At 39.6% G+C, this 25,788-nt stretch overlaps 1 protein-coding gene across 3 annotated transcripts; it reads left to right on the top strand.

The window, feature by feature from the left end:
- Positions 1 to 25,630, top strand: arhgap18 (Rho GTPase activating protein 18). Of its 3 annotated transcripts, none has more exons than XM_051876506.1 (15): positions 1 to 200; positions 8,891 to 9,105; positions 11,887 to 12,122; positions 16,847 to 16,904; positions 18,009 to 18,157; positions 18,732 to 18,897; positions 19,057 to 19,148; positions 19,446 to 19,523; positions 19,615 to 19,774; positions 21,785 to 21,867; positions 21,958 to 22,164; positions 22,362 to 22,508; positions 23,559 to 23,698; positions 23,789 to 23,844; positions 24,077 to 25,630. In XM_051876506.1, exons 1-15 carry the CDS (start codon positions 16 to 18, stop codon positions 24,166 to 24,168), a joined length of 2,064 nt encoding a protein of 687 aa, XP_051732466.1. In that variant the 5' UTR covers positions 1 to 15; the 3' UTR covers positions 24,169 to 25,630. The 3 variants fall into 3 exon arrangements, with proteins under 3 accessions (XP_051732466.1, XP_051732465.1, XP_051732467.1); XM_051876505.1 differs by having other exon boundaries at positions 3 to 200; positions 16,844 to 16,904; XM_051876507.1 differs by having other exon boundaries at positions 4 to 200; positions 16,844 to 16,904; positions 23,580 to 23,698.
- Positions 25,631 to 25,788: the final 158 nt, after the last annotated feature.

The following is a 25,788-nucleotide window of genomic DNA, read 5'->3' as shown; positions in this document are numbered from 1 at the left end:
TGACTCTGATTATTAATGTTGTTAGGAGAGAATCGAGCGGCAGTTCGTCCGAAGTTACATCGAAACTTCCATAATAATGTGGAACTGAAGATGAGTCGACAGCAGGACGAGCAGGGTGTCGTGTTAACCGCTTACACCAGCAACACTGAAGCCGTGCTGGTCGCCGGCTGTAAAGAGCAAACGGAGTTTCTAGGAGCGAGGTGAGGATCGCATGAGCGCATTCATTTATTACCCAGAGCAGTGTGCACTATTTATGGCAACCGTATCCTAGGGCTGTGTCTCCAAACCTAGTGAGCAGCGTCATATATGTGCGCGCCACCGTGCTGCTTAGATAGGCAGCTCACTAGCCTAGTGTTCAGCTCTGAAGGGGTCAGATCTTCTCCATCCTGGAGAGTTTGTGGAGCAGTTTAAGCTGGTAACCTAATAATGCTGAGTTTTTAGCATTTGTGTGGTCAGATCTACTTCGTCTTTGAGGGATCGTGTAGTATTTGGGAGCTTGTACTGTACATATTTCTTAAACCAGATCGTGTCACTTCTACTACAGGCTGTTTTGTGTTTGCTGCATTTAAACCAGACGTGAAATGAGGAGGCAAAGTCCTCACTTTTAAAAAAGATGTAAATTCTTGTTCCACTTGCCTTTAATGTTGACACAATTTTCAGGTTAAAAACATTACTTAAATCATCAAGAAAACAACCAAACAATTCTATCTATCTATCTATCTCATCATTTTTATATTTATTCCAAAATAATAACTATAACAACACAGTAACAAATTTCATGTTTGAATGTGACGTGTCACGTGACATAAAACGGTGATATCAAGTTGTTCAGTTTTTTTTTTTAGTTACTCTTACCAATAACACCATTATTTTTATTAAGCTGGATTTATCACATGCCTTTTAGTCCCCCCAAACCAAACCCAGAATGTGTCTGTGAAGTTTCAGCTCAAAATACCCCACAGATCATTTATTATAGCTTGACAAATTTGCCCCTATTTGGGTGTGAGCAAAAACACGCCGTTTTTGTGTGTGTCCCTTTAAATGCAAATGAGCTCCAGAAGAGGGCGGAGCTTTAACAGCTCAACAACAACAAAGCTGGAGAATCTCACGCAGACAAAATGAGGATTGTCAGTAACGGTGTTCAGCCTTACATTGTTCAAACCGGAGTCGACACTGATGGAGAGACTCAGGAAGAAGTTACAACTTTTAGACGTTTCTGAATGGTTAGTGGATAAATTTATGTAGTTGCTGTGGAGTTGATTCAACTCATCCACTAGCATGTGCCGTCATGTTCATCTTTTGTGTCAACAACACTCTACTACAACAACTCTTCCTCTTCTCTAAAGCAGCCCAACATGGCCACACCCCCTTTGTTGTGTGTTCTCGGGGGCGGGGTTTATGTAAATTTTAGGGTTAGTGATGTCACTAACCCGGGAAGAAGCTCGTTGTAGTCCCTACCAGCCGTTAAAAATTTTTCTGTAATTTTTCTCATTTCTGTAAAAGAAAATATCTTCTTTGCATTGAACTTTGAGCGTCGTAACCACCCCTTTAAGCTCAATTATCTGTCGTTGTGTATATTGAGTTAGCTTACTCAATATTACAAGTGCAATTATCATGCTTGTTTAATACAAAACCAAAATATAAAGCTCTAATCTTGGAGTTTATTAACTTAAAAAAATTGTAACTGATCATCTCACTTTTGTTCTGTTATCTTATTAGAGTTTGTGTTCAATGACTAAACATCAGCATGAAGTTGATCTTTATCTAGTGTGGGATGTCATTTGTATCATATGATTATATCTCAAGTTTTGAAGTCATGAAAAGGAAGTTGCGCTCTTGTTTTCTTCTCTATTGTGTCGTATATATCTTATTGAAACTGTTTCTGGAACAAGAACAAATGTAGGGCGGGGCTTGATTTTGTCTGTGGGGAATTGATTGGATGGTGGTGGTTTGCTATTGGTGGATCTCATGTGAGTGACAGGTTGCCCCGCCCTCATCATCAGAGAAGAGAAGAGATGCTGCAAGAGGGAGGAGAAGATATTCTGATTCAAGTTTACCAGGAACATAAAACAATAATGATGTGCACCGATAGATCATTTATATTAAACACTGCAATATTCCATAAACACTAAGTCAGTTTTGATTTCATGGTGATTTTAAGCTGGACAAAAGACAGCTCAGTGATGTGTCTGGACCTGACTGGCGGGTGGTGAAACGGGACGCTGGCTGTTGTTTGTGTTCTCAGATGGAGCACAGGTGTCCTCCTCGCTCCGCAGCTGCGAGCTGAACTCCCGCGTGGATTGTGCCGGCCGGAGCACAGCAGCGCAGGCTGCCTGAGGAGAAGGTTTCTGTGTGTGTTTGTGTGTGTGTGTGTGTGTGTGTTTGTTTGTGGCTCTGCCAGCTGGCCTTTGGCTGTTTGCTCGGACATCTGCTTTTTGCTAGTTGTTTGCAGACTGGCCGGCCGTTTAGATTCAGCATGAAAGCATGTTTACAAAAGAAGTTTCTATATTTGGATCTAACAGAAGACAGTTTGTGAGAATAATTCCCCACAAAGACATGACTGTCATATTTCAGCTCAAACTCAAAAGAAGAATGGATCATCACATGATGTTCGGAGTATCTCTGTGAGGCAGCATGGAAGGGTGTGTGTTGGTTTTGTGTTGTTGTGTTTGATGGTTTAACCTGTGTTGACATGGTAAACATCGCTTGTCTTTCCATCTTGTGTGTCTGCACCATTACATAATGAATATTTCATAGTGCGCGGCATGCTTTGTGTGTGATGTCTGTGATGGGCGGTGGACATACAGCAGGCACAGAACTGAAAAATGAACATAAGACACTACATACAGCAGTGTACACACACTGTGCAGAATCAACAAGCGCTATCGTAGCCTGGCCTTTATCACTTTTCCATTGACACAGCACACAGATCTAAGTCTGCTTTGAGAAGTTCACTTCATCACAGTAAAAGCTGAGATTATGTGTGATACGTGAGATGGATGCTCGTATAAAGCAATCTCAGGATGTTTTAAATCAAAATATATCATTGTGTTTCGTGTCATTATCAATTCTGTTGTTGAGAATTAGCTTTAAGTTCTTCCTGCAGGAAGCAAAGAAACAAAAGTAGGCAGGAAGTATTTTCCGCTCATGCCGAGACGTGTAAACTCTCAGACGGCTATGAGAGATGGTTTAACGCTGAGTTGATCAGTCTAACCGTGTTGGGCATTTGACGTGCAGATGTGATAAACCATAACCTGAGCATCAAATTTTTCCGTCGCTCTTGAATGGAGTAAAGGTCGCTCTACATGGTCCTAATGCATCAGCGTTAGACTGGCGTGTTTCCTCCAGATCACGCTCCGATTCCTGAGCGTTTTGAGCCGTTCCGATGGAGACACCAGCAGTGAGTCCCACAGGATCAGGAAGCCCAACTCATATTCCACAGCCAGAAAGAGACCTATTTCCTGTAGAGGAGTGTGAATCGAATGCGTCCCCAAGAGAAACCTTCAGTGACTTTACTCCCATTAAATGCAGCTCTGTTTATTATTTATTAAATGTGGGTAAAAAAAAAGGCGGTGAAAATTAGAATCTTTTTCTTTATAAAACACTATGAATATTAATCGTAATGATAATTTCTCATTTAATGAGAAACTATAATTTAATTTCTGAGTAGTTTCAGACACATGGAAAATGGATTTGATGGTTTCGGGTGACGTCTCAACTCACACAAACACACACAGAAGTACAAAAGACTATATAGAATTTCTTGAAGAAGACGTGATGAAAAAAGAGACGGGTTATATAGAGCTGCACGATTCTGGATAAATTGAGAATCATAAAATTTTTTTTGTTTTTGTTTAAAATAGAGATTCTCCCATGATTCTGAAGTAAACAAAATAGCATGTAATTTACTAGAGATTCAGACAAAATGTTAATTGCTGCAGTCTTAATTTTTTTTAAAAACGGTGTGAATGATTCAATGACTCTCTCAATAAGACTTGTTTTATTACTGGGCGAATCAGTGTTTTTAAACAAATCTCTTGAATCAATTTTTGATGCCCTTCCTTCACTTCCCTCCATTTCGTTCACTCAGATGTACACTACTGCCCACTACTGGCGGAACCCTTGAAATGTGTTTAAATGGAACACCCTAAACTCTTGATCACTGGAATATGATCTGATATGGAGCTGATTTATTTATATTTTTTCCCTTATAAATTGCACCATTCTATAGGCCTGTATGTATGCTTGGGCTGTTAAAAAATTAAATATAAATTTTTTTTATATATTTATAATATATTAATATATTTATATACACAAAATACACAAAAAAATAACAATACTATTAAACTATAATAACAGTCTATAACAGTAAGCTTAAGGTTGCTACAAGTATTAAATGTGGTTAAATGTCAAAATAACTTTGTGTGTGATGGGGGTAAATTAAGCCTGATCTGCTGTGATGTCACAATCATGGTGCATTGTGGTCTATGGATCTGCCTGAAGTGTACATGTTGAGTAGACTCGCTCCCTCGGTCAAATTCGAGGGGTCGAGGGTCTGTCCAAATAAACTTCCCTCGTCTACTTGACGAAGTTGAACAGACTTAAAAATGGAGGTGGGTATTCCCCCAAGAGGAAGTGCTTAGGGAAGTTTGTGGGTGTATGTCTAAAAGTGGAGTTAAACGCAGCCGATGACTCACTCATAAAGATCAACTTTTTTGAACAAATCTCTTGAATCAATGACTCAATAGGCTGGTTCGAGATGCATCGGCACCGCGCAGACCGATCGACGTATGACATCAAAGTAGCGCAAGAGCGATTGGCGCGCAGATGCTTTTGAATCGCTCACGCGGTACATTGATGTCATACGCTGATCGGTCTGTGCAGCGCCGATGCATCTCGAACAAGCCTATTGACAAATACATTTTTTTTAATGTATTTTCAGTAATTTGTCGCCACCTACTGGTGTAATGATTTACTTTAATTTTGATCACTACCGTAGACATCAGTGATTATATCTGAACTATGAACTTTTATCCAGTTCTTCTGTGATAATCTGAATGATTGTAAGATAGAAATCATGATACTGTGTGTTTGAATAGACTCTTTGTGAAGCTGTTTCATATCTATACATGACAAGATCTGAATGTTCGCTGTGATCGGACTTGTCTAAAGTTTAATAGACATGCAGCCGAATCGCTGTCATTTATGATTCAGCAATAAGATTGTGTGGGTGTTTGAATTGAGATGGTCATCTTTTAACGATTAATCGTGCAGCTCTAGTTACTACATGTATGAATATGAGTACATGCATACTAAATATAAATATGAATAAGATGAACACAAAGTTACATAACATATGGAAAATTAAAAATGTTTTACCAGTGTAATATTAGTTTCATTGATTTAAATACCGTAAACTGTGACTTTTGACCTATGTACTGGTATACATTCAAGTATTAATGATACAAATTCCCTTATAACTTAAAAAAGAGACCCCCAAAAAGTGGGAACACGAGTCAGTTTAACCTGTATATGCAATACTGATTCAAATCGAAAATAAATAAAGTCCCGTCCTGCATTATATCCCATTTTCTTCACTTTGAAATGCATCACATTATTTCAGTGTGATTCGAACAGATCTCAGCAGTTTATCATGAAAGCACATGTTTTAACACGTCGTGGCCTCTCACAGTCTCCAAGCAGCCACATTCCACAGGTACACTCTTGGTCGTCATAGCAACAGCTTATACTCCTGCATTGCTTCTGGCCCCTGGACTCGACTCGAACCACCATCAGTCTGTCCTGCGCTCGTTTCACACATATACATCGCTGCGAGGACACACAATGTGTTAGTGTTTTGTCTGCTATAGACTGCCTCTTTGTTTGTGTATGCAAAACAAGAAACACAGTGACGCTTGACCCTTTCGTCCTTTTTCTCTTTCTTTATCTGCTGCGTTTCAGTCGTTTCTGTCTGACCTTTAGCATGTAGAGTCCACTGAGAGAAGAGTTCACTCCCCCAGTTCCCCACGACTTCAACCCTGGGTTAATAGCTAAACCATGAACGTCAGCGTTTATGATGGAGGAAAGGTCACGTATTTTCCCCCTTTCATTCAAGATCTGTGTGTTTGAAATGAATGATTTCAGACGTCACTATTAGCTGCAAATGCAAATCAACCAGCCAGCGTGAAGAAGAAGTGCGATTTGTTAAAGAGTAAATGTTTGATTTGTTCTGGCTGGATGGTGTCTTCTCATATTATAAAGACCCAATGAAGTCTGATTACGTGCTTTATTTAATGTTAAAAGAATTTAATGTGAGTTTGGATATCATCTTGCTTGACCTTCACAGCAGTATTGAAAGCGACGATGGATAAATCTTGAAAACAAATGAAAGGAAACAAGAACTGTGAACAAACAAATGTGTTCTATGACAAAGATTGTCTGTAACTCAGTATGTATTTTATTATTGTCTAAATCATGTAATATTTATGAATTTGATTATGTACTTATCCATTTCATTGCCAGTGCAGTGTGCCTGCAGAGAGACTCCGCCCACACGCTCTTCTGATTGGCTGTGACTTTTGATTGATTTTTTGGCATCTGGTGTGGACAGACAGTTGATTGGAATCTTATCACATAGTGTCTGGTCAGGACTCGGTGTTAAGTTCAATGTACATTGATCATAATGCACAGCAAGTATAATACAGCTGGTATTCAGTATGGGATTTGACTGTTTGATTCATAGATTAAAGGGATAGTTCACCCAAAAATGAAAATTCTGTCATCATTTACTCACCCTTAAGTTGTTCCAAACCTGTATGAATTTCTTTCTTCTGCTGAACACAAAAGAAGATATTTTGAAGAATGTCGGTAACCAGACAGTTGATGGAACCAATTTCGAACATCACAACCAGCCTCACACAGCAGCATTGTCTTAAACAGTGGAGTGATTTTGGGGCGGGACGTTCTGTTTCTTTGACCAATGGCAGACAGGGAGTGTTCAAGAAAACCTGTCCGATAATAATCAGTATGTTTGCAGTCCTATTTGGTGCCGGCAGAAGCACAGAAATCAAATGACGCAGGACCTCTGCCACGAATGCACAGTTAAAGGTTCAGACTTAAAGCAGCCGTGACCCAGAAACTGGAGAGTTACTTTCTGCTTGGTCACCGTTTTCCAGAGGAGCAAGAGCGACTGCCCCCATTATAACCGCAGTGTACTGTAATCTTTGGATACAAGCCTGATATGAACCAGAAAACTGCTTGCCGACATCGAGTAGCTCCCATGTCCAGCAGCAGTGAAGAGTGCTGAGCTTTTATTTATACGTTCATCCTGATCCTGAATAAACTGAGAGCTCTGCGTGTCCTGCCCCAGAAAACCAGGCAAACAATCAGCCTCACAATAGCATCTTTATTTCCTTGTTTTTGGGACTTCCTGTCTTGATCCCGTTGGCAGGATAAGCAGCGGGAGCTCGTCATTCCTGCTGTGTCATTCATCCAATGAGAAGAAAAGACTCAAAGAGTCATATTCCAAGTCAAGGTTTCTCGCAACAAAACATCAGTTTCCACTTTCATGGTTTTCAGCATGATCTAAAAGATTTCACATATTCATAAATGAAATCTGAAGCAGTTTTCTTGCTTTTACATAGTTAAAAGGTCATGCAAACTAGTCTTGCAATTTAGGAATGCAACAACTAATCAATAAAATGGATAATAATCATCAGCGAATTTAATTATCGATTAATCACGACTTCGCTGTGCTTGGAAAACATCTGCCAGTCACGCACATTACAGTTGTGAATAAACCATTTCTGTGACAGTCATCAAATTAATTGAAGAAATAATGGACAGATTAATTGATTGATTATCAAAACAATCATTAGTTGAAGCCCTAGTGCAAACTTTGCTTCACAAAAAAATAATTTGAACCTGAGGAGCCATATAATAATCACCTTGTAAAAAACATTATGGTCACACTTTAGTTTAGGGTCCAGTTCTCACTAATATCTACGACTTTTGCCTCAATAAACTCCTAATTACTGCTTTTTAATAGTTAGTAAGGTAGTTGTTAAGTTTAGGATTAAGGGATGTAGAATATGATCATGTAGAATAAGGCATTAATATGTGCTTTATAAGTTAACAGCCAATATCCTAGTAATATGCATGATAACAACTAGTTAATAGAGAGAATTGGTCCCCAAACTAAAGTGTTACCAACTATTTATGATAGACATTTGCAGTCTTGGTGTTCAGCTCAGTGGGTGATCAATCATCAGAAACGACCATTACAATCACAAAGGTTTTTCAAAGGCACAATTTCCCTCATTAGAAATACATTTCCTGTCAGATGCTGTTGATTCAGTCAAACAGAGAAGAGCTCATGTTGAAGCCCTGCTGTTGTCTGTTTGTCTGCCTGAACTATTAAGACTATTAATCAAGACAATACTAACAGGTAAAGTAAATATAATGAATATATAAGCTAATATAGTGCATATATTTAGTGAAATGCTCCTCTAGAGTTCATTTCTCCAGTGAACTAACATGCTGCGGACACTGAATGACTCTCCTGAGGTAAATGTAACGCTGTGTGAGATATTATTCTCCAGCTGTTTTATTGATGTCTTTCTGCGGAGAGATTACACGTGAACATATCTATGCATAGATTGTCTGTTCTTCTCTCACTTTTTCCTGTTGTGGTGGTTAGCAAACAGCGGTGCATTACCGCACGCACCCCCTTCTGGACTGGAGTGTGAATTACCTGTGACTGACTGTATTCGTCGTCTGACTGTATGAACCGAACCGTGATGGTTTGGGACGAATACATGTACCGTTACACCCCTGTTATATGATGATTTGGTTTGTTTGACATCTCTGTCTCTTCTCTGTGTTGTTGCAGCCGCAAAACCGGTCAGTACAATGTTCAGAGGTCCAAAGGCCCCGTGGCGGCTCCGGGGTCAGGCTCAGGCTCGGGTAAGGCCCCGTACCAGCGCTGCAGCTCCCAGGACTCTCTGGACGAGCAGGTCATGGTAGACTACTTCAAAGAGGTAGAGATCATCCAGTGCAGTGGAGACGCAGAGACGCAGGAGGACGTGCAGCTGAAGGTGGCTGACGGTGAGTGCACTACAGCTGCAGTACACTTGAGAATGAACAGAGACTGTGTTTCGGCTGCGGAGCTTCATACTAAATGATTTCTGGATTATTACATTGAATACTTGCGTTAATGATGACCTTTAATTATATAATTGTTAATGTGGATGAGCTATACTGTGCTCATTACTATCGTCATTAGTCATGTTTCCATCCATCTATTTTTATGTGAATTTTGGGATATCGTAAATGCATAAATTCTAAAAAAAAAAAATAACAGTGCTCAAATGAGTCAGATAAAAAGAAGACATGCACATAAACTACGATGGAAACCAAATAAATCCCTTGATTCACATCAGAAAAGTCACGTGACTTGGCACAATGGGATCGCATAACTGGACTAATCAGTGGATAGATCTTGTTGCACAGCATCTGAAATGTTGTTTTGGTTATTCTGAAATGCCTGAGCCAAAGTTTGTCGTCAAAGCGATTCGGTATAATTCTTTCCCAGAACACTCTCACACGACTGCGTTCCCAAACAGCAGGCATCCGTCTCCGAAAGCAAGATAACATGACTGTGTTTATTGCATTTAGTCTGCGCATTCTGAGGTGCAAGTAGTTTATTACATATTAAAATTATTATATACAGTGGCTTCTCCTACTGCAGCAACTTCCATTTTTATTAGTGATATTTAATGCCAGTTTATCAGGAAGAGACGATTTGTTCTCTTGAACACATGGGATGGAAATGCTGCTTTATTCACAAATGTTTTATGCACTATTCAAATTTTGCACATAAGTTAAATTCCCAACATTGGCTGGAAAATAACTATTGAATCTAATTACATGAGGAGGACTATCGCATTTAAATTCAAATGATATTAATCAACACAGAACCTGAAGTGCAGCTATAACCTAGTGTTGCTTTACTATCACTGATATTTATTTATAATATTTATTTATTATATATAATAATATTTATTTTAGTTTTAGTTATTTTAGTACTTCAACTTTAAATGTAAGTGAAAAATGTTGTCTTAGCAACTATCTGAAATAAAACAAGTTTAAGTTATATTTAATTTAATTTAGTTCATGTTTATTTTATTTCAAGTAATGACAATGTTTTGTTTCGTTTTAGTAAACGATAATAGTACTGCTGGGTCAACTCAACCTGAGGTCTTTTTTGATTTTGATCATTTCTTTTCTGGTGAAAGTCATGCATAAATGAAGAAGAAAACCAAAATATTAAATGTAAATGGATGAATATTTACTGAGTAATCCACTATTTTGTAGAGAGGGGTCAAAATGACAGTTTTCACCTGAGATTTGGAGCCAATTTAAAGGGGGTAAAAATGACTTTAGAAAGATGTCAGCATCATTATTTTTACACAGAGATTGGTAGATCTATTAGTAAAATCTGTTGACTTTAGCTATTTTTGTTGCATTAAATGCCAGTGGTTACAGGGACTTTAAAAACTGCTTTTTTTCCGTATTTGAACTGTCACCATTGACATTTAATGCAACAAAGATTGCAAAAGTCAACAGATTTTACTAATAAACCTACCAATGTCTGTGTAAAAATAAATGAATGATTCTAATGTTATTTTTACCCCCCGTAATCTGACTCCAAAACTCAAAATTGACATTTTGACCCTCCTCTACAAAATAGTATATTCAATAAACATTCATGCATGACATTTAATATTTTAATTTTTTTTTTTTAATCATCATTTATGTTTGTAAAATCAAAAATTTAAGCCAGGAAGGTTTCAGAAATTATTTTTATTTGACATGGAATGACCCTGCTGTAAATGTCTTAAATCATCTGGGTTCAGTGTTGGTGTGCCCGTCTCTGTATGAGGATCAAACTCACAGCTTTTTTTTAAACAGTTGTTTAAATAGCCTTTATTACAGAAGATTGTGATGACAAATGGGTTTCTCGTACATTTTCAACATATTTTCTGCTGAGTTCAGCATGCCATGTGAAGCAGGATTAAAACTTGCACTCACACTTCTGCCAGACTCCTGGCACACTCAGCTCCGCTCGAGCCGGACGGTCCGCGTGAATGCTGTCAGCCCTCGAGCAGGGTGTGCCTGGATCTTGATCCTTAAGTGTTAAACTTCATATTACATGTCTTACATTCACTTTTACCTTCAAATATAAGACTGTAAAAGGTCTTAAATGTCTTTAATAGCTTAAAGACTTGCATGTTGTCTGCAGAGTGGGCTCTGAGGAGACTTTTATTCCACAAAGTTTTAATTTTTCTAAAATTCTTTCTATTTGTCATGATTTAACACATAATGTTGTACCAGCATTCAGCAAAGTGTTTCATATTTTGTACATTTTTAAATGTTTTAATCTAAACACATTGCACAAGGCAGTGTATGTGGCATTGTATGTTTATATTCCTCCATGTTTAAGGACAATAGGCTTAACTTACAGGAAGAACCCACAATAAAAACCACAGACACAGATCGGTCATGACATCAGCAGGAATTGTTTGGTCCCTAAAGGAACCGCTAACTGTGACTTCCTCAGCTCCTGTGAGCGTCTAAGTTAGGGTAAGAGGAAGATATTTCTGTTTCCTGTCAGAGCCGAATTAACGCCTTCCTCCTCACCACGGCTGTGATGAAAATAACACATCATGATACACATGTCATTTATTCTGTGTGATTCATAAGAGGTTTTACATCACTGATGAAAATAAAACTAACGTGGATGGCCTCAGTTGAGCTGACAGCGAGTGTCACTCTGTGTCAGAAATGTCCAGGCTTATCTTCATATCTTCATGTTCTGTTCTGCAGAGGGTGAGCAGGAGGAGGCGTGGCTGATGGAGGCGGGGCTAGCGACGCTGTTCGACGAATCTGCTTCAGGCGGAGAGGACAGCATCGTGCTGCTGTCTACTCTGACCCGAACGCAAGCGGCCGCCGTGGAGAGGCGCGTGGAAACGCTCAAACAGACGCTACGCAAGCGGAACAAACCGTATAGTGTCCCAGATGTCCGAGAGATCTTTAAACCATCACCTGATTCACAAAGTAAAGTAAGTGATCACAACACGCCGCACATTAGTGCCCTAACCCTAACCCTACAGTCGGTCATGTGTGAATGAATGACCATCCGTCTAAAACAAAAATGTATGAACACGTGCATTCTGGTTTCAGTGTAATTTAGCTTTATGAACAGCATCTACAGTACGACCGCATCGATAACAAGAGAAAGTAATTTCGTCCCTCAGTACATAGAACTTAAAGAGGACATATAATGCCCTTTTACAAAGTTTACTAGAACAGGTTTTCCTGCTTCAATGTTGATTATTTTCCTCATATTCTCCATTGTTCAGCTCCTCTCTTCCCAGTCTGTCAGTAACACTCTGTTTAGTTCCTGTCTCTATGAAGCCCCTCCTTCTGAAAAGCACAATGTGCTCTGATTGGTCGGCTGGAGCAGTGTGTTGTGATTGGTGTTTGGGAAATGTCCCGCCCCTTACCATAACCGCCAGTTTCAACACACTACTAACTAACTCAACCCCTTTATTCTGCGTATGAATTATTAAATGAGGAATATTGTGAAGAAAACTCAAGATGGAGGCGTTTCAGAGAGTTCAGAAACACTGACACTGATATAGAGAAGAACTCCTGCTGGAGGAACTTTTTCATGATCAAACAACAACACTCTAAAGAAAGATGAACATGTAAAAAAAGTAGAATAGGACCCCCTTAAGATGATTGACAATTCTTTTAGACATGGACCTTTTAAAGAGAAGAAACTGAACTTGCACCATGTGTAAATGATGAAGAGCTTTTTCATCTCTGTTAGATGCATAAACAAGTTACCAAACAATGATTTGCTTGACTGAGATGAATGTAATAAGAGACATTTAGAATTTAGAACTGTCCTGTGGTTGTTAAAGAACAGTCAAAAATGGTTTAAAGCATTGACATGTGATAAAGCTTCAGTAGGAAGTTCATGCAGGACATCCAACTAATGACTGGAGCTTTCTGACATTTTTTTACAGGCTGTTAACAGTGTCACCAATTACACAGTAGTTCCCTGTTAATAAACATTTCAGAACAGTGTAATGAATAACTGAGAAAATTCCAGTTTGATGGATCTGTGATAAATCACCAATCTCATTTACTGTGCCATTTTGAGTGGTTTATTAAGGAAAGCCGTAAGCGGTGATTTATGTTTCTGCTGAACGCTGCACTAAATAATCGATTTATAAAGTAATGGAAACAGTGCATGAAAACGTCTTGTACATTTACTTTACTAAGCATGGCCACAAATGCAGTCAAATGTATTCACTGAAGCAGAAGCACCACTGGAAATGAACCAAACAAACAAAAACATATACGGTGAAGACAGAAACTGATGAAAAAATTGAGTGAACGTGAGAATGAAGCTACATGAGCAAAGCCTGATGATCATGTTCTCCAGCTCGATCTGAGAAGATCCACACAGCATCAAGAACATTTGACTGTCTAAAGAAAGCAGAGGTGGGGGACTAGCGTCACATGACTTGAGTCGAGTCTGACTCGAGTAGCAAATTTAAGGACTTAAGGACAAATTTGTGACTTGCTTGACTAAATGATGAAAATGACTTTGACTTGAGAACCAATGACTCGAGACTCGACTTGGACTTGAACTGCAAAATAAGAGACAGGTGGAACTAAGGCACATGGAAAACAAAAAATACAAATATAAACCAAACATAACATTACCCAGAAGGTGCATCCTCGCGCCATAAACATAAACTACCTTAGTGGTGGGACAAATACAGAAAAAGGTCCATTAGAGAAAATGGAAGAGTCCATGGGGGAGTCAACAAAAGGAAGGACCAGGGTGAAGACGATGGAGGGAGGAGCCAGGGAGTGACCCAGAACAGTACCAAGACAAAGACCCATGACGGAAGAGATAAAGGGAGGAGCCAGGATAAAGCCAGGAGCCTGCTCAACTGATGTGGAGCCTGGAGAGGAGAACCCAGGTGGAGCCATGGAGGTAAAGACCAAGGATGACTGAGGCCGAACCACAGGCTTCTGGGGCCGAGGTGGAGACAGGGGCTCGGCAGACCTGGGCGGAGCCAGTGGGAGTGAGGACAACGGTGGAGCCAAAGGAGTGGAGGGACGAGGTGTAACTGGAGGCCCTGAAGTCCGTGGCGCGACCAGGGTGATGACTGTCCAAGGTGAAGCTGGAGGGACGAGGAAGTCTGGCGGAAGCCTGAGGGACGACGGACCACGGTGAAGGGGAGGAAGCGTGGAGCCGATGGGTCGATAGGCCGTGGAGGAGTCCAGGACTTAGAGGCCTGAGGTGGAGCTAGGGGATCAGCACAAAAGGGTGGAGCTGGAGACCTGGAAGCCCAAGGAGGATCCGAGCAGCTGGGCGGAGTCAGCGAAGGAGGAGCCGAGGGGCTGAAGAGAGAAAGGAAAACACATGAGGAGGAATCAAATTTAGTGCTGGCAGGAAGAAAGGAACTCTGCTTTATAATGTCCAACTCCACCAGCACTCCCTCACGGATGAACATCGATTCCGGCTCACACACCTGGTCAGACTTGGCAGGCTTTGGCTCCGGGACTGTGGAGGGCTCTGGCTTGTAGTTCATGCACGTAGTGAGTGCAGGTTTGAGCTCTGGATCGAACACTGGCTCAGGCTCGAGCTCCAGGAAGGACATTGGGGACGGCTCACACACCTGGTCAGACTTGGCAGGCTCTGGGTCTGCGGTGGGCTCAGGCTTGAGGTCCTTGCTGGGCTTTGGCACTGGCTCTGGGATTGTGGTGGGTGTGTGGAGTTCAGGAGTTCAGAGGCAGGTGGGATCACTGGAAGGATGATTAATAATGGCAGGATGGTGGACGTAGGTTGAGGAAGTTGTGGTTGACTGGTAATGTCCTCCTCTTTCATTTTGCTGACAGTGAATAATAAGCCACTCAGCCACAATGCATAATCTATGAACTGTGCCAGCGTAGCTCCTGCTGGCAGCAATCGGAAAAAGTGGTCATCTAGCCCAAACACAGGTCTTCAAGGTGCTGTTGCTCCAGGACACCAGGTTGCTGAGCGCAAGGAACTCCTTCACGTAGTCTTCCAATGGACAGCCTTCTTGTGAAAGGGAAGGTCTTCAGAATTGACAAGGGAAAAAACTGCTGCTAGATCCATCTTTTGGGTCTGTTTTTCTGTTAGCATTGGTTGCAGTAATTAGAGTATTTGCAGGATCTATTTGCAGCACAACTATTTTATTCACAACTTAGGTCAAAATAACAAACACAGGAGCTCAGGAAAACGGGAAAACTCAGGAGAATAGCAATCCAACTAAACAGTGCCAAGAACAGACAAAGATTGACTCAAACTGAGGACTATGTATGTGTACTTTTTGACTGCTTTTCAAACAAAAGATTTCCTGTATCATAGCTCCAAGAAAGGTGCAATTTGGAGGAGGAGAATTTTAATTTTTCCAGAATTTTCCTTTGATTTCTGTTCCAATAAACTGGTACTGTCCAATAACTTGCATTTGGAGTGGCATTCTGCACTTTTCTTCAAGTGAAGATTCTTCTAAAGGCACACTTCCTCTTCTTCTATGTGATTGCTGAAATCTCACTATATTATTGGTCCAGATAGCCTTGTTCTTCTGTAAGGTAGTATCACTTATATTGTGCGACATTATATATTGCTTCTGAAACAAAAATCAAAAAGAATCAAGTTGAGTACTTGAGTTGTTTGATCATAAAGCTCCCTCCCTCTCTCTCTGTCCCTCTCTCATATATATATATATATATATATATATATAATATGGATTGTTCTAGAAAAACAGTTCTAGAAAAGTCCAGAAAGCTCTAAACAGTTATAGAAAGTTTTAGTTAAAATTTTTTTGTTTGGGGTGACCTTTTTAAACTTTGAAAAAGGCTATAATACCTCTTTGTTTTTAAGTAAAAGTTCATCGATTTATAATACAGGAAATCTTTTATTTGAAAAATAGTCAAGAAGTTAGAACTCTAATGTATACACACGCGTTGACTGAAAGAAAACAAGAGACAGGTGGGGCTAATCAATCAAACAATGTGTAACTATGACAACAAATGAGAAGTGGGCACATAAAGAATTAAGAGACACGGAATACAAGAAAATACAAACATAAACCTAACAATGTAATATTTACTATAAAACTAATATAATTAATGTTTATGCATCACACCTGTGCATTTACCATCAACTGTTTTTACCTTCAATTCTTCTTATAATTATAATTATAATTATATTAAGTATTATAATAAATTATTATTAATTATTATTGTGAATGTATAATTAAAAAAAAAAAAGGAAAATAAATAGATTGTGGCAAATATAAACTATACTTGTTTGTGTTATTTGGTACTCTGACTTGTCTTGATCCCTAGCAGGACTTGACTTTCTTGGTTTGTGTGACTCCAGACTTGATGTACGGGACTTGAGACTGACTTGTGACTTGCTCCAACCTCTGATAGAAAGAGTCACATGATTAGTGTCACTGATTTACTGACACTGGATTAGTCACCTAAAAATGCAGAATCTGAAAGATTCCAGATTTCAGTGGGGTCTCAAACTTTTGGATCCCTGTGTGTACTGCACATATATTGATGAACGTCACTGAATGAATAATGTTTTTAACAACATCACACTCTCCTCTGGGATCATGTTTTGTGCAATGTGTATGTGTGTGTTTCAGTGTTAATTTATTCTTCACACATGCTAACTGTTTGCTTCTTTCTCTTGTTGTTCGTCACTCTTTTTCTGACAAAGCAGGATGAGGCGGAATCCACAGAAAGAAGTGGGAGTAGTAAACTGGAAGTGGAAGGACTGGGTATGTGTCATGAGTCGAAGCTTGTGTTTTATGGCATTCCTCAAAATGCATTTAACATTCTGCAGGGCAAAGCGAATCGAAATGGCAAAGACAGAAACACAGAGGAAAATGCTGGAATGTCCACTCCTTTTGTTCTTTAAGAAATGCAACACTCAGCGCTACTAAAATGAAACATTTGCTTCATATAAAATGCATCTGTCAGCGTCATCACATGATGCTGTCTAATCATACACTCCTGTACAGATACAGGCTCATTCTTCTGAATGTAAATGATAGTCAACTCTAGACCAGTGGAAATGAATATGATAGAGGTGTTGTAAAGTCATTTCTCGTAAGCGTATGAGAATTTTGAAAGTCATTTTTAGTGCTGGGCTATCTTGTTTTACAGTGTTCATACTTTACCCTGGGTTAGTAATCAATCCTGGTTGTCAGGTTTTGAGATTCACACTGCATTTGCAAACATAGGGTTAATGCTCTTATTTACCTGTTTAGCATCAGTTAAGGACACCATCTATGGAAAAGATGCCTGCTTGTCTTAAATCCACTGAAACATACTACAACAGAAATAGAAGGAAAACACAGAGCAGCAAATTCAAATGTTTTTCTAGAACTTTAGAATTTTAATGACATTTATATTCATCACCGAAGGCGTTTCACATCACTGCTGAAATTAAACAGAGCATGTGAACATCTTAAAATAGCACATGAGACACTAATTTAGTTAATGATTGGTTGTCTGTTGCTAAACAACTCTTCGTGACATTCGAGTGCTGTTTTGAAACTACTTTGCTCATAACGCAGGGTTAAATGCAGCACTCTTTCACATCTACATGTGAAACGTTGCTGAAATCACAGTTCACCGGTGTCTTTAACCCATCAGGACATCATCATAGTGTAAAAAGTCGTGCGCTTGTAGAAATTGCCAAATAATGGCGTCCTTGATTGCTGGACTTTGATAGCCTGATTTAGTTTAATCAGCAGAGAGTGATGTGAGGTCACTGAAGTGTCAGTCATGTACACCAGCACAACTGTGTGTTTGTGACCATAAATGTTGTTCATAGTTTCACAGCATGGAATGTTATTGTGTCTTTATCGTTTGATTAGGTAACGGGACGGGGCCTGATGCTCCGGGGGGCGGAGCTGATGCTGAGACGGACATTAACCTGGAGGTGTCATTCTCCGAGCAAGCGCTTATCTACAAAGAAGGGTTGAAGGTTACCCAGCCCCAGAGCGAAGCCGACGACAGGTTACCTGTGAGTCCAGCACAGTCTTAGCGTTCACTCGTGTGTGTGTGTGTGTGTGTGTGTACTGGACCAGTGCAGGATAAAGCAAATGTCAGTGTTTATATATTATATTTTTAGATAGCAAAAATGTCAAATGAAAGATTTAAAGCATTAGTGGAATCACTGAACAACCACTCATGTGCGTCTGTGCTCTTATTGAGTAAAAGTGACCTCTGCTGGTCAGTCTGTGGAACTGCATCCCTAACAGCATTAGTAAATGTTGAGATTGCCATTAACTGAGATTAATAAATGTTCCTCTGTGCAAGTTCAGGTATTTTCTCATTTCTGTCTTATTTTGTCTACAAAAAGAAAATGACAGGTTTTGTCTTTAGAACATTCCTAATAAATATTTTGGGATTACAATAGCTATTAACAAATAGCAGTTAAGAAGAATTTTATTCTTGAGAATGTTTGGTGAATCCGGCCTTAGAATATTATAGCAGAACAACAACGAATACCCTAGCAACCCCCTGGCAACCAGCCACAGCTTCTACTGTATCACTTCATTTGCTCATTCTGTTGCTTGTCTTTCGGCCTGTCGCAGGATTTCCGAGTGTCTCAGGATAAGACCGGACAGACAAAAGTGGGCGATCTCTCTGCTGAGGACATGAAGAAAGTTCGCAGACTGGTCCTCATTGAGATGAGCGCTCTGTTCGACACGTGTGGGATCGAGGTGAAGGCCCATAAAGCGCTCAAGGTCAAAGTGAGAGGTCAGTGCCTCTGATATGTGTATGAAATAAAAAAGATCTGTGTCCATTTAGTTCACACATGTGCATGCTGGAGACAAATACTTGGTCAAACTAATTCTGAAGACAGAGTCTTAACATGTTTATGCCACTGAATCATAAATACTGCTCTGTCATCCGTAGAGTCGGGTTTGTTCGGTGTTCCTCTCTCTACGCTGCTGGATCAAGACCAACGGAGGATCCCAGGAACCAAAGTGCCTCTCATACTGCAGCATGTAAGAGAGCAGAGACATAACTATAACCAACCAAACGAACTAGTCGAGACCAGGGGCGTTCGTAACTCACAGACTACTACAACTACTACAACAAGATTTACACTGCTTTATTTTGAATTTGATTCAAGAAATCTGAATGTTTCAATGATGAATTGTGTTAAATAACTTTAACACGTTAAACTGAAAATCAAATGCGTTAACACATTAATTTTGACAGCCCTAGTAATAATATTTCTCTGTTTATACAAAACTTTTGATCCTATGCTGCCTTGATGACTTTAAACTGTTGTTTTTCAGCTGATCTCCCACATCGAGGAGCAGGGTTTGGACACAGAGGGTGTTCTCCGGATACCTGGAGCCGCCACCAGAGTCAAGGTCAGACCGCCGTGCTGCCGATGATGCTCGCATGTGTCATTTCTGTAGTCATTACATCATTGTAACCTATTTACTGGTGTGTGTTTCCCAGGCAGTCTGTCACGAACTGGAACACAAGTTTTATGAAGGCATGTTTCCATGGGAGAGTCTCAAACAGCATGACACCGCGAGTCTGCTGAAGCTGTTCATCAGGGAGCTGCCGTACCCTCTGCTGACCGTCGAATACTTCAACGCCTTTATCTCTGTGCTGAGTGAGTCCCACACCAGGACACGGCTCAGACACTTCGCTCTGTGTGCGGTTTGAAGGCCGTAATGCAGCATAACCCTGTACAGTGAAGCTTAAAGGGATAATTCACCCAAAAATGAACATTTGCTGTTAATTTACTCACCCTCAGGCCATTCAAGATGTTGGTGTCTTTTTTTCTTCAGTAGAACAGTAAATAATATTTTCAGCTGAAACCGTGGCCCTCTGTGATTCATATAATGAGAGTCAGTGGGTGCCGTCACTTTGAGACTCAAAAATTAATTAATTAATACCCGTGGCTCCTGACGATACATTGAGGTCTTAAGAAGCGAAACGATTGGCCTGTGCAAGAAACTGAACATTATTTACAGCATAATTACCTCTAATCCACAGCCTTGTCAAACGGTTTTGAGCGCGTTCACGACAGTCTGGAGCACAAGTTTCATGTCGCATAATGACGTATGAGCAGGAGCGACCTCACACGTGAGCTGACGCTGTGTGTGTTTTAGGGGTGTAATGGTTCTCAGTAAAAAAAATAATTTTTGGGTGAACTATCCCTTTAAGGCACCCAATTACTTCAAGCAAAATTGACCATATACACGGAACGTTCTTAGGAACTTTCTCAATAATATAATCCAGCTGGAAAACTTCCGGTGAAATGTCACTTGTTGGTGTGTCGGTAACTACACTGTCTTGAGGTAGCTTTAACAGCATCAATAGTGTAATACTTAGTTTATAATCAGAATATAGTCACTTAAATAGTCAGGCCTAGTGTTAATTTAGTTATTCAAACGTAAGATGACATAAAAAAAGACGTGTCTCTCAGTTCCTCCTCAGCAAAATTCACTTCGACCATTAGTTTTCACACTTTAGTGCACCACACTCATTGAATAAAATGTGAGTTTTCACAAGTGTGCCGAAATCATTGAGCTTGCGATTTATAAAGCGAGAGCGCGGTGTTCACTTTCTGTGTAATTCATTCGCAAGAGAAGTTATTGTTTTTCATGAGATTTTGTGAGTACTTCATCTTGACAAAATGTATTTTTAAATCTAGTGATTTTATAATGTTTAATATTTATTCAAAAGTGAAACTGAGTGAAAAAATATTACAGGAAATAACTGATATGAGCCAATAAATGCTCCTCTGCTGCCATCTGATGGTTATAATTAATGTTTTTTTTATAATTTTTTAAATAAAAGTGTTTTCTATCAAATGTTGGATTTCCTACATCTTGAAATGTTCGATTTTACAAATGGGGACAATCTCAGAAGGATGAACAAATAATGTTTGTGGTCATCACATTAAAAATAACATTTGAAGTGCTGGAAAAATGTTGCGTGTTTAATTACAGACACTGTGTTTCTTATTCAGATGTTCCCATTAGCTTCATCTTTATTGCAATCAATAAAACTGGTTTATTGGCAAATTAGTTAAGTGTGATAACTGCATTAAAATATAAATACAGCAACCATTGATGGTTTTCTGTCGATCTACAGCGATTACAGAATGACAGTTCACCGGAAATGCCCAAGCTGGCTTAACCAAAAACAGGAAGTAACCAAAGCCAAAGTGAACGTTCCGTAAAAGTTCGCTCTGACTGGTAAACACCTTCGAACTCCCATTGGTCCATGGTGGTGATGCAGTAGGTGGGTGTGGCTCTGAGGCTCCACCCTCTTTGAGGTGTAAATCTTCTCCAGTTCATTTCTTCTGTTCAGTCCGTCGAGGTCAGATGCGAGTAAAAACATGAACAAACTGGAGAGTCGCTTTATAGTAGAAACTGAAGCTGTAATTCTAACTGAAAGAGACACTGACACTGATTTTCATATTTAATACTGTAAATCTGCTGCTTTAAAGCAATCTATTGTATAAAGTGTCTGAATCGTCTGACTGTTTGCTAACAGTATATAACTGGAAAAGTATTTGAGTGAAAATAACTTAACTGTGAGTATAAAGTGCGTGATCTGTGTTGTAACTGATTGTCGTGATCGTGATTGTGATTGTGTCTGTTCTGAGCAGAGCTGCCCACTAAGAAACAGCAGCTCCAGGCGCTCAATCTGTTGGTGCTCCTGCTGCCTGAACCCAACAGAGACACTCTCAAGGTACGACAGCACGCGTTCACACCTCACATGACTCTATTCCACATTCAGATCACTTTCATATTCACTGTACCTTGTTTCCCTGTCTTCCAGGCTCTGATGGAGTTCTTCCAGAGAGTGATCGACCGTAAGGACAGGAATAAGATGACCCTGAACAACGTTGCAGTGGTGATGGCTCCCAACATCTTCATGTGTAAGGGTTTCCGCAGTAAGATCAGCGAACAGCAGGAGTTCGCCATGGCCACCGGCACCGCTAACATCGTCAGGCTGCTCATCCGCTACCAGAACTTCCTCTGGACGGTGCGTCTCCTCACACCTCACACCTCACAGATGAGCACTTTAAGACATTAAAAAGATCTTAAATCAAGATACATTTACTTGAGGAGTGAAGTGACTTGGAAAATGTAATATCTGAAGTCATTTTGCTTGTCAGTGGTAGAAGAGCAGGTTCTTGTTCTAGATCACGATGCTCAAATGAGTCTTTTTTTGTGTCTCAGATTCCCAAGTTCATCCTGAACCAGGTGCGCAAGCATAACATGGAGAACCAGAGGAAGATGAACCGAGACAGAGCGGTTAAAAAACTACTAAAGAAGATGGCCTACGACCGTGAGAGAGCCTCTGACAAACAGGAGAAAAACACTGAGGTGAGAGAGCGAATCACACAGTCCATTACACTGAACTGAAGCATGGATCAAACCGAAGTGTATCTAGACATCTGCAGTCATGTGTGTGTGTGTCAGTGTTTCCCACCCAGCTGAGTGAATCAGAGTTTGAGAATGTGAGTGACTGAAACACACTGCAGCTCCACTCTGACACCCAGTGGACACGCTGGACAACTGCATGCAGTGACTGACACAGCCAGTTTGATTATAATTGATTATAATTGCATGGACAGGCTGAAATACTTGATATAAGGCTCTCGAAGGGTGTCGTTTCTATACATCCTGCAGGTACAGACACATGATTTGATTGGTTAACCCTATAAAGCTACTGTTTCATAATTGATACTCATATTTCTAAGGTCTCTAAATGATCAACATGTCACACTCAATCTCCTCCAGACCTTCTGTCTCTGATTGAGAGTTTAGACTCTTTTATCAAGTAAAAGTGTTTTTGTATAATTGTACAAACGTCGTGTCTTTCTGCTGTCAAATCTGCACTGATTTTATAAAGTAAACATAAGAATAACTTTGATATTTTTAGTCATATTTAATCTGGACTGAAGCAGCTTTACTTGATTATCCAGACATCATTTATTAGAAAAATCATGAGTATCAAATATGATCATCATCTTTTGCGGAAGGTTTATTTGTTCATCTCTCAATCATCATTATATGTTTTAAAACAACATAGATTTGATCATAAAAATAAGCATTTAAATATCCTCTTACTGAGACATATTATTGGCAGATATTGATATTTATATGCATTTTATGTAAGTAATGTTATGAAGATCTCAGATTTACATGACAAACATACATTTTGTCCATATAAATATCAGCATCAGCAGCAAATTGCATATTTTTGCTCAGTTTTTTTCCTTCATATTCTCACTATATCAGACTATATGAGACCATAAAAACCTAACATATCAAATATGATGTTAATTTCCAAGTTCTCGCTGGGGAATCTGCAGCTGTTTGTGTATGTATCGCAGGACAGAGTGTGTTTTACTGGTACATGTTTGGCTGTAGTGTAGATGTATGTGTGTTCAGACTGAAGGAGGCTTCATACGGGTTCAGGCCCCTCAGTTCTCGATGGTGTCCATGGCCGTACAGCTGACGGAGGATCTGAAGGCCTCAGATGTTCTGACACGCTTCCTCAGTCAAGAGAGGTGAGCAGACACACTCATGCAGCTTTAATACACACTTACACACATCTACAGGCACTAGCAAAGTGTAATGTGTTGTGATGTGTGTTACAGGTCTCTGTCAGTGAAAAGAGAAGATCTGTGTCTCTATGAGATGGGAGGAAACATCAGTGAGTATCTCATGAACCTCACATTGATTACAGTCACACAGTACTGAATGCGTGTGCAACTAACCAAACAGCTAATCGTCTGCAAGACCAGCGATACAATCCGATAAACTCGATAAGTTAATCTTAAAACATTTCTTAACGTCTTCCCTGAAAAGATTAGCATTAATCCGGCCGCTGGATGCTGAAGAGAAGCCAGTGCATCTGACGTGTGTGTGTTTGTGTGTTTGTCTAGAGGGGAGATGTCTGGATGAAGAGACGTACATCAAAGCTCTCCTGGAGCTCAACCCCAGTGCAGAGTGGGTCATTAAATCTGTCCAGCACTGACCCACAACAACACATGCCAATCAACCCATCACGCCACGTGCCTTAAAGACCACGAGTAAAGGGAAGACAGCAGTACTTTATCACAGTACTGGGATTCAGAGCCTAACATGAACAATCTGAATATATTTCAACTCTTCAGTCGTACGGTCCATCCCGTCCTCTGCTGCTACTCAAACGGCACCTCTCTCCCATGACCGAATCCTAAACCATAACCTACACTAATATGGTTTTCACCAGTACTCGAGTAGCAGTTGTACGTACATCATTTGTACGAGAAGCCAAAATATAGTCAGGTTTATCACATTTCATTGCTTTTGAAGGACAGATTGTTTGATTAGTACAAGAATCAGACACTCATTTTTCACGTTTTCTCAAAATTCTCATAAAAAATGTCCAGGTCATATTTCATATCAGAAGAAAAGAAGAAGAAATGATAAACCATTCAGATGATTTGTGTTGTTTTTGTATTAATTTCACCACATTATCCTCCAATTTCTCATTACTGTATGCTTCTGTAATGCATCTTGAATTTTTTCTTTTTTAATTCTTATTATTCTCGTTAGATTCTCACCACTGCTGATGGACTGAAATACTTCACAATATAAATAATACATTGTTTATATCGCTGCATTAAGCATTATTTTGCATTATGGTAATGAGGACCAGGGAACATGCTTAATTGTCATGAAAAATGTCTCAATGATTCATCTTTTGTGTATATATAATTTAGAAAATTACAATATACAATTTATTTCTTTTGAAATATGACCTGGACATGTTCTTTATAGATTTTGTGAGATGCACCTAGCCTCATCTCATTCATATTTAATTTTTATATATATACATAATATATACATCATCTCACATGAAAAAATTGTCTCAGATCATTGGACTGAGGTACACCTGTATTTCATACATTGCTTCCTCCTTCATATTCATTTCTTCCTTTGATTACATGTGAGTGATCTCTTAGTATTGTAGCAAGCTCTAATTCAGTCACATGACAATTTCTCCACTCTTACTTTAGCTCTCACTGCCAATAAAATGTCTCTGTATTAGTTGTTCAGCCACTCCCAGGGATCTTGGATGTACTTTTTTATTCCTGTTTTGCAATACTGGAGAAAAATTGTCGCTACAAGTCAGAGGATATTGTAGGGTTCATGACCGAAAACAACAGAACTCAGTTCAACACAGACCTCATATAAAGTACTTCAATGGAGGGAAACACTTGGCACTTAAACCGACCTTGTCTGATGTTAATTACAGTGATGCAGATGTCATTTAAATGAGTAGTTTTGAGCTGTGATTTTTATTTTTTACTTCTACATCTATGTCTGATGTCATGCTTTTATTATGCTGGAAACTGTGAACATGGCTGAAAATGACTGTTGCTGTATGTTTTAATGCTTCTAAAATAACCACTAAATGTTTTTGTAAATAAATGTGTAATTCCTCATCTCCATCCGCTGTTTTATTCTCTGGTCTGGTCACTGATGTTGTGTAGCGTAGAGAAGTTTTGGTCTACTCATTCCTGAAAGCACTTCTGGGATTGGTTCATAACTTGTTTTCATGACAAATTTATTTAAACATATATTAAATAATCAAGACATTACTAACAAG

Source organism: Ctenopharyngodon idella, chromosome 20 (assembly GCF_019924925.1).
Source record: "Ctenopharyngodon idella isolate HZGC_01 chromosome 20, HZGC01, whole genome shotgun sequence".
NCBI classification, from domain to species: Eukaryota; Metazoa; Chordata; class Actinopteri; order Cypriniformes; family Xenocyprididae; genus Ctenopharyngodon; species Ctenopharyngodon idella.
This window is presented reverse-complemented; position numbering and strand designations above follow the sequence as displayed.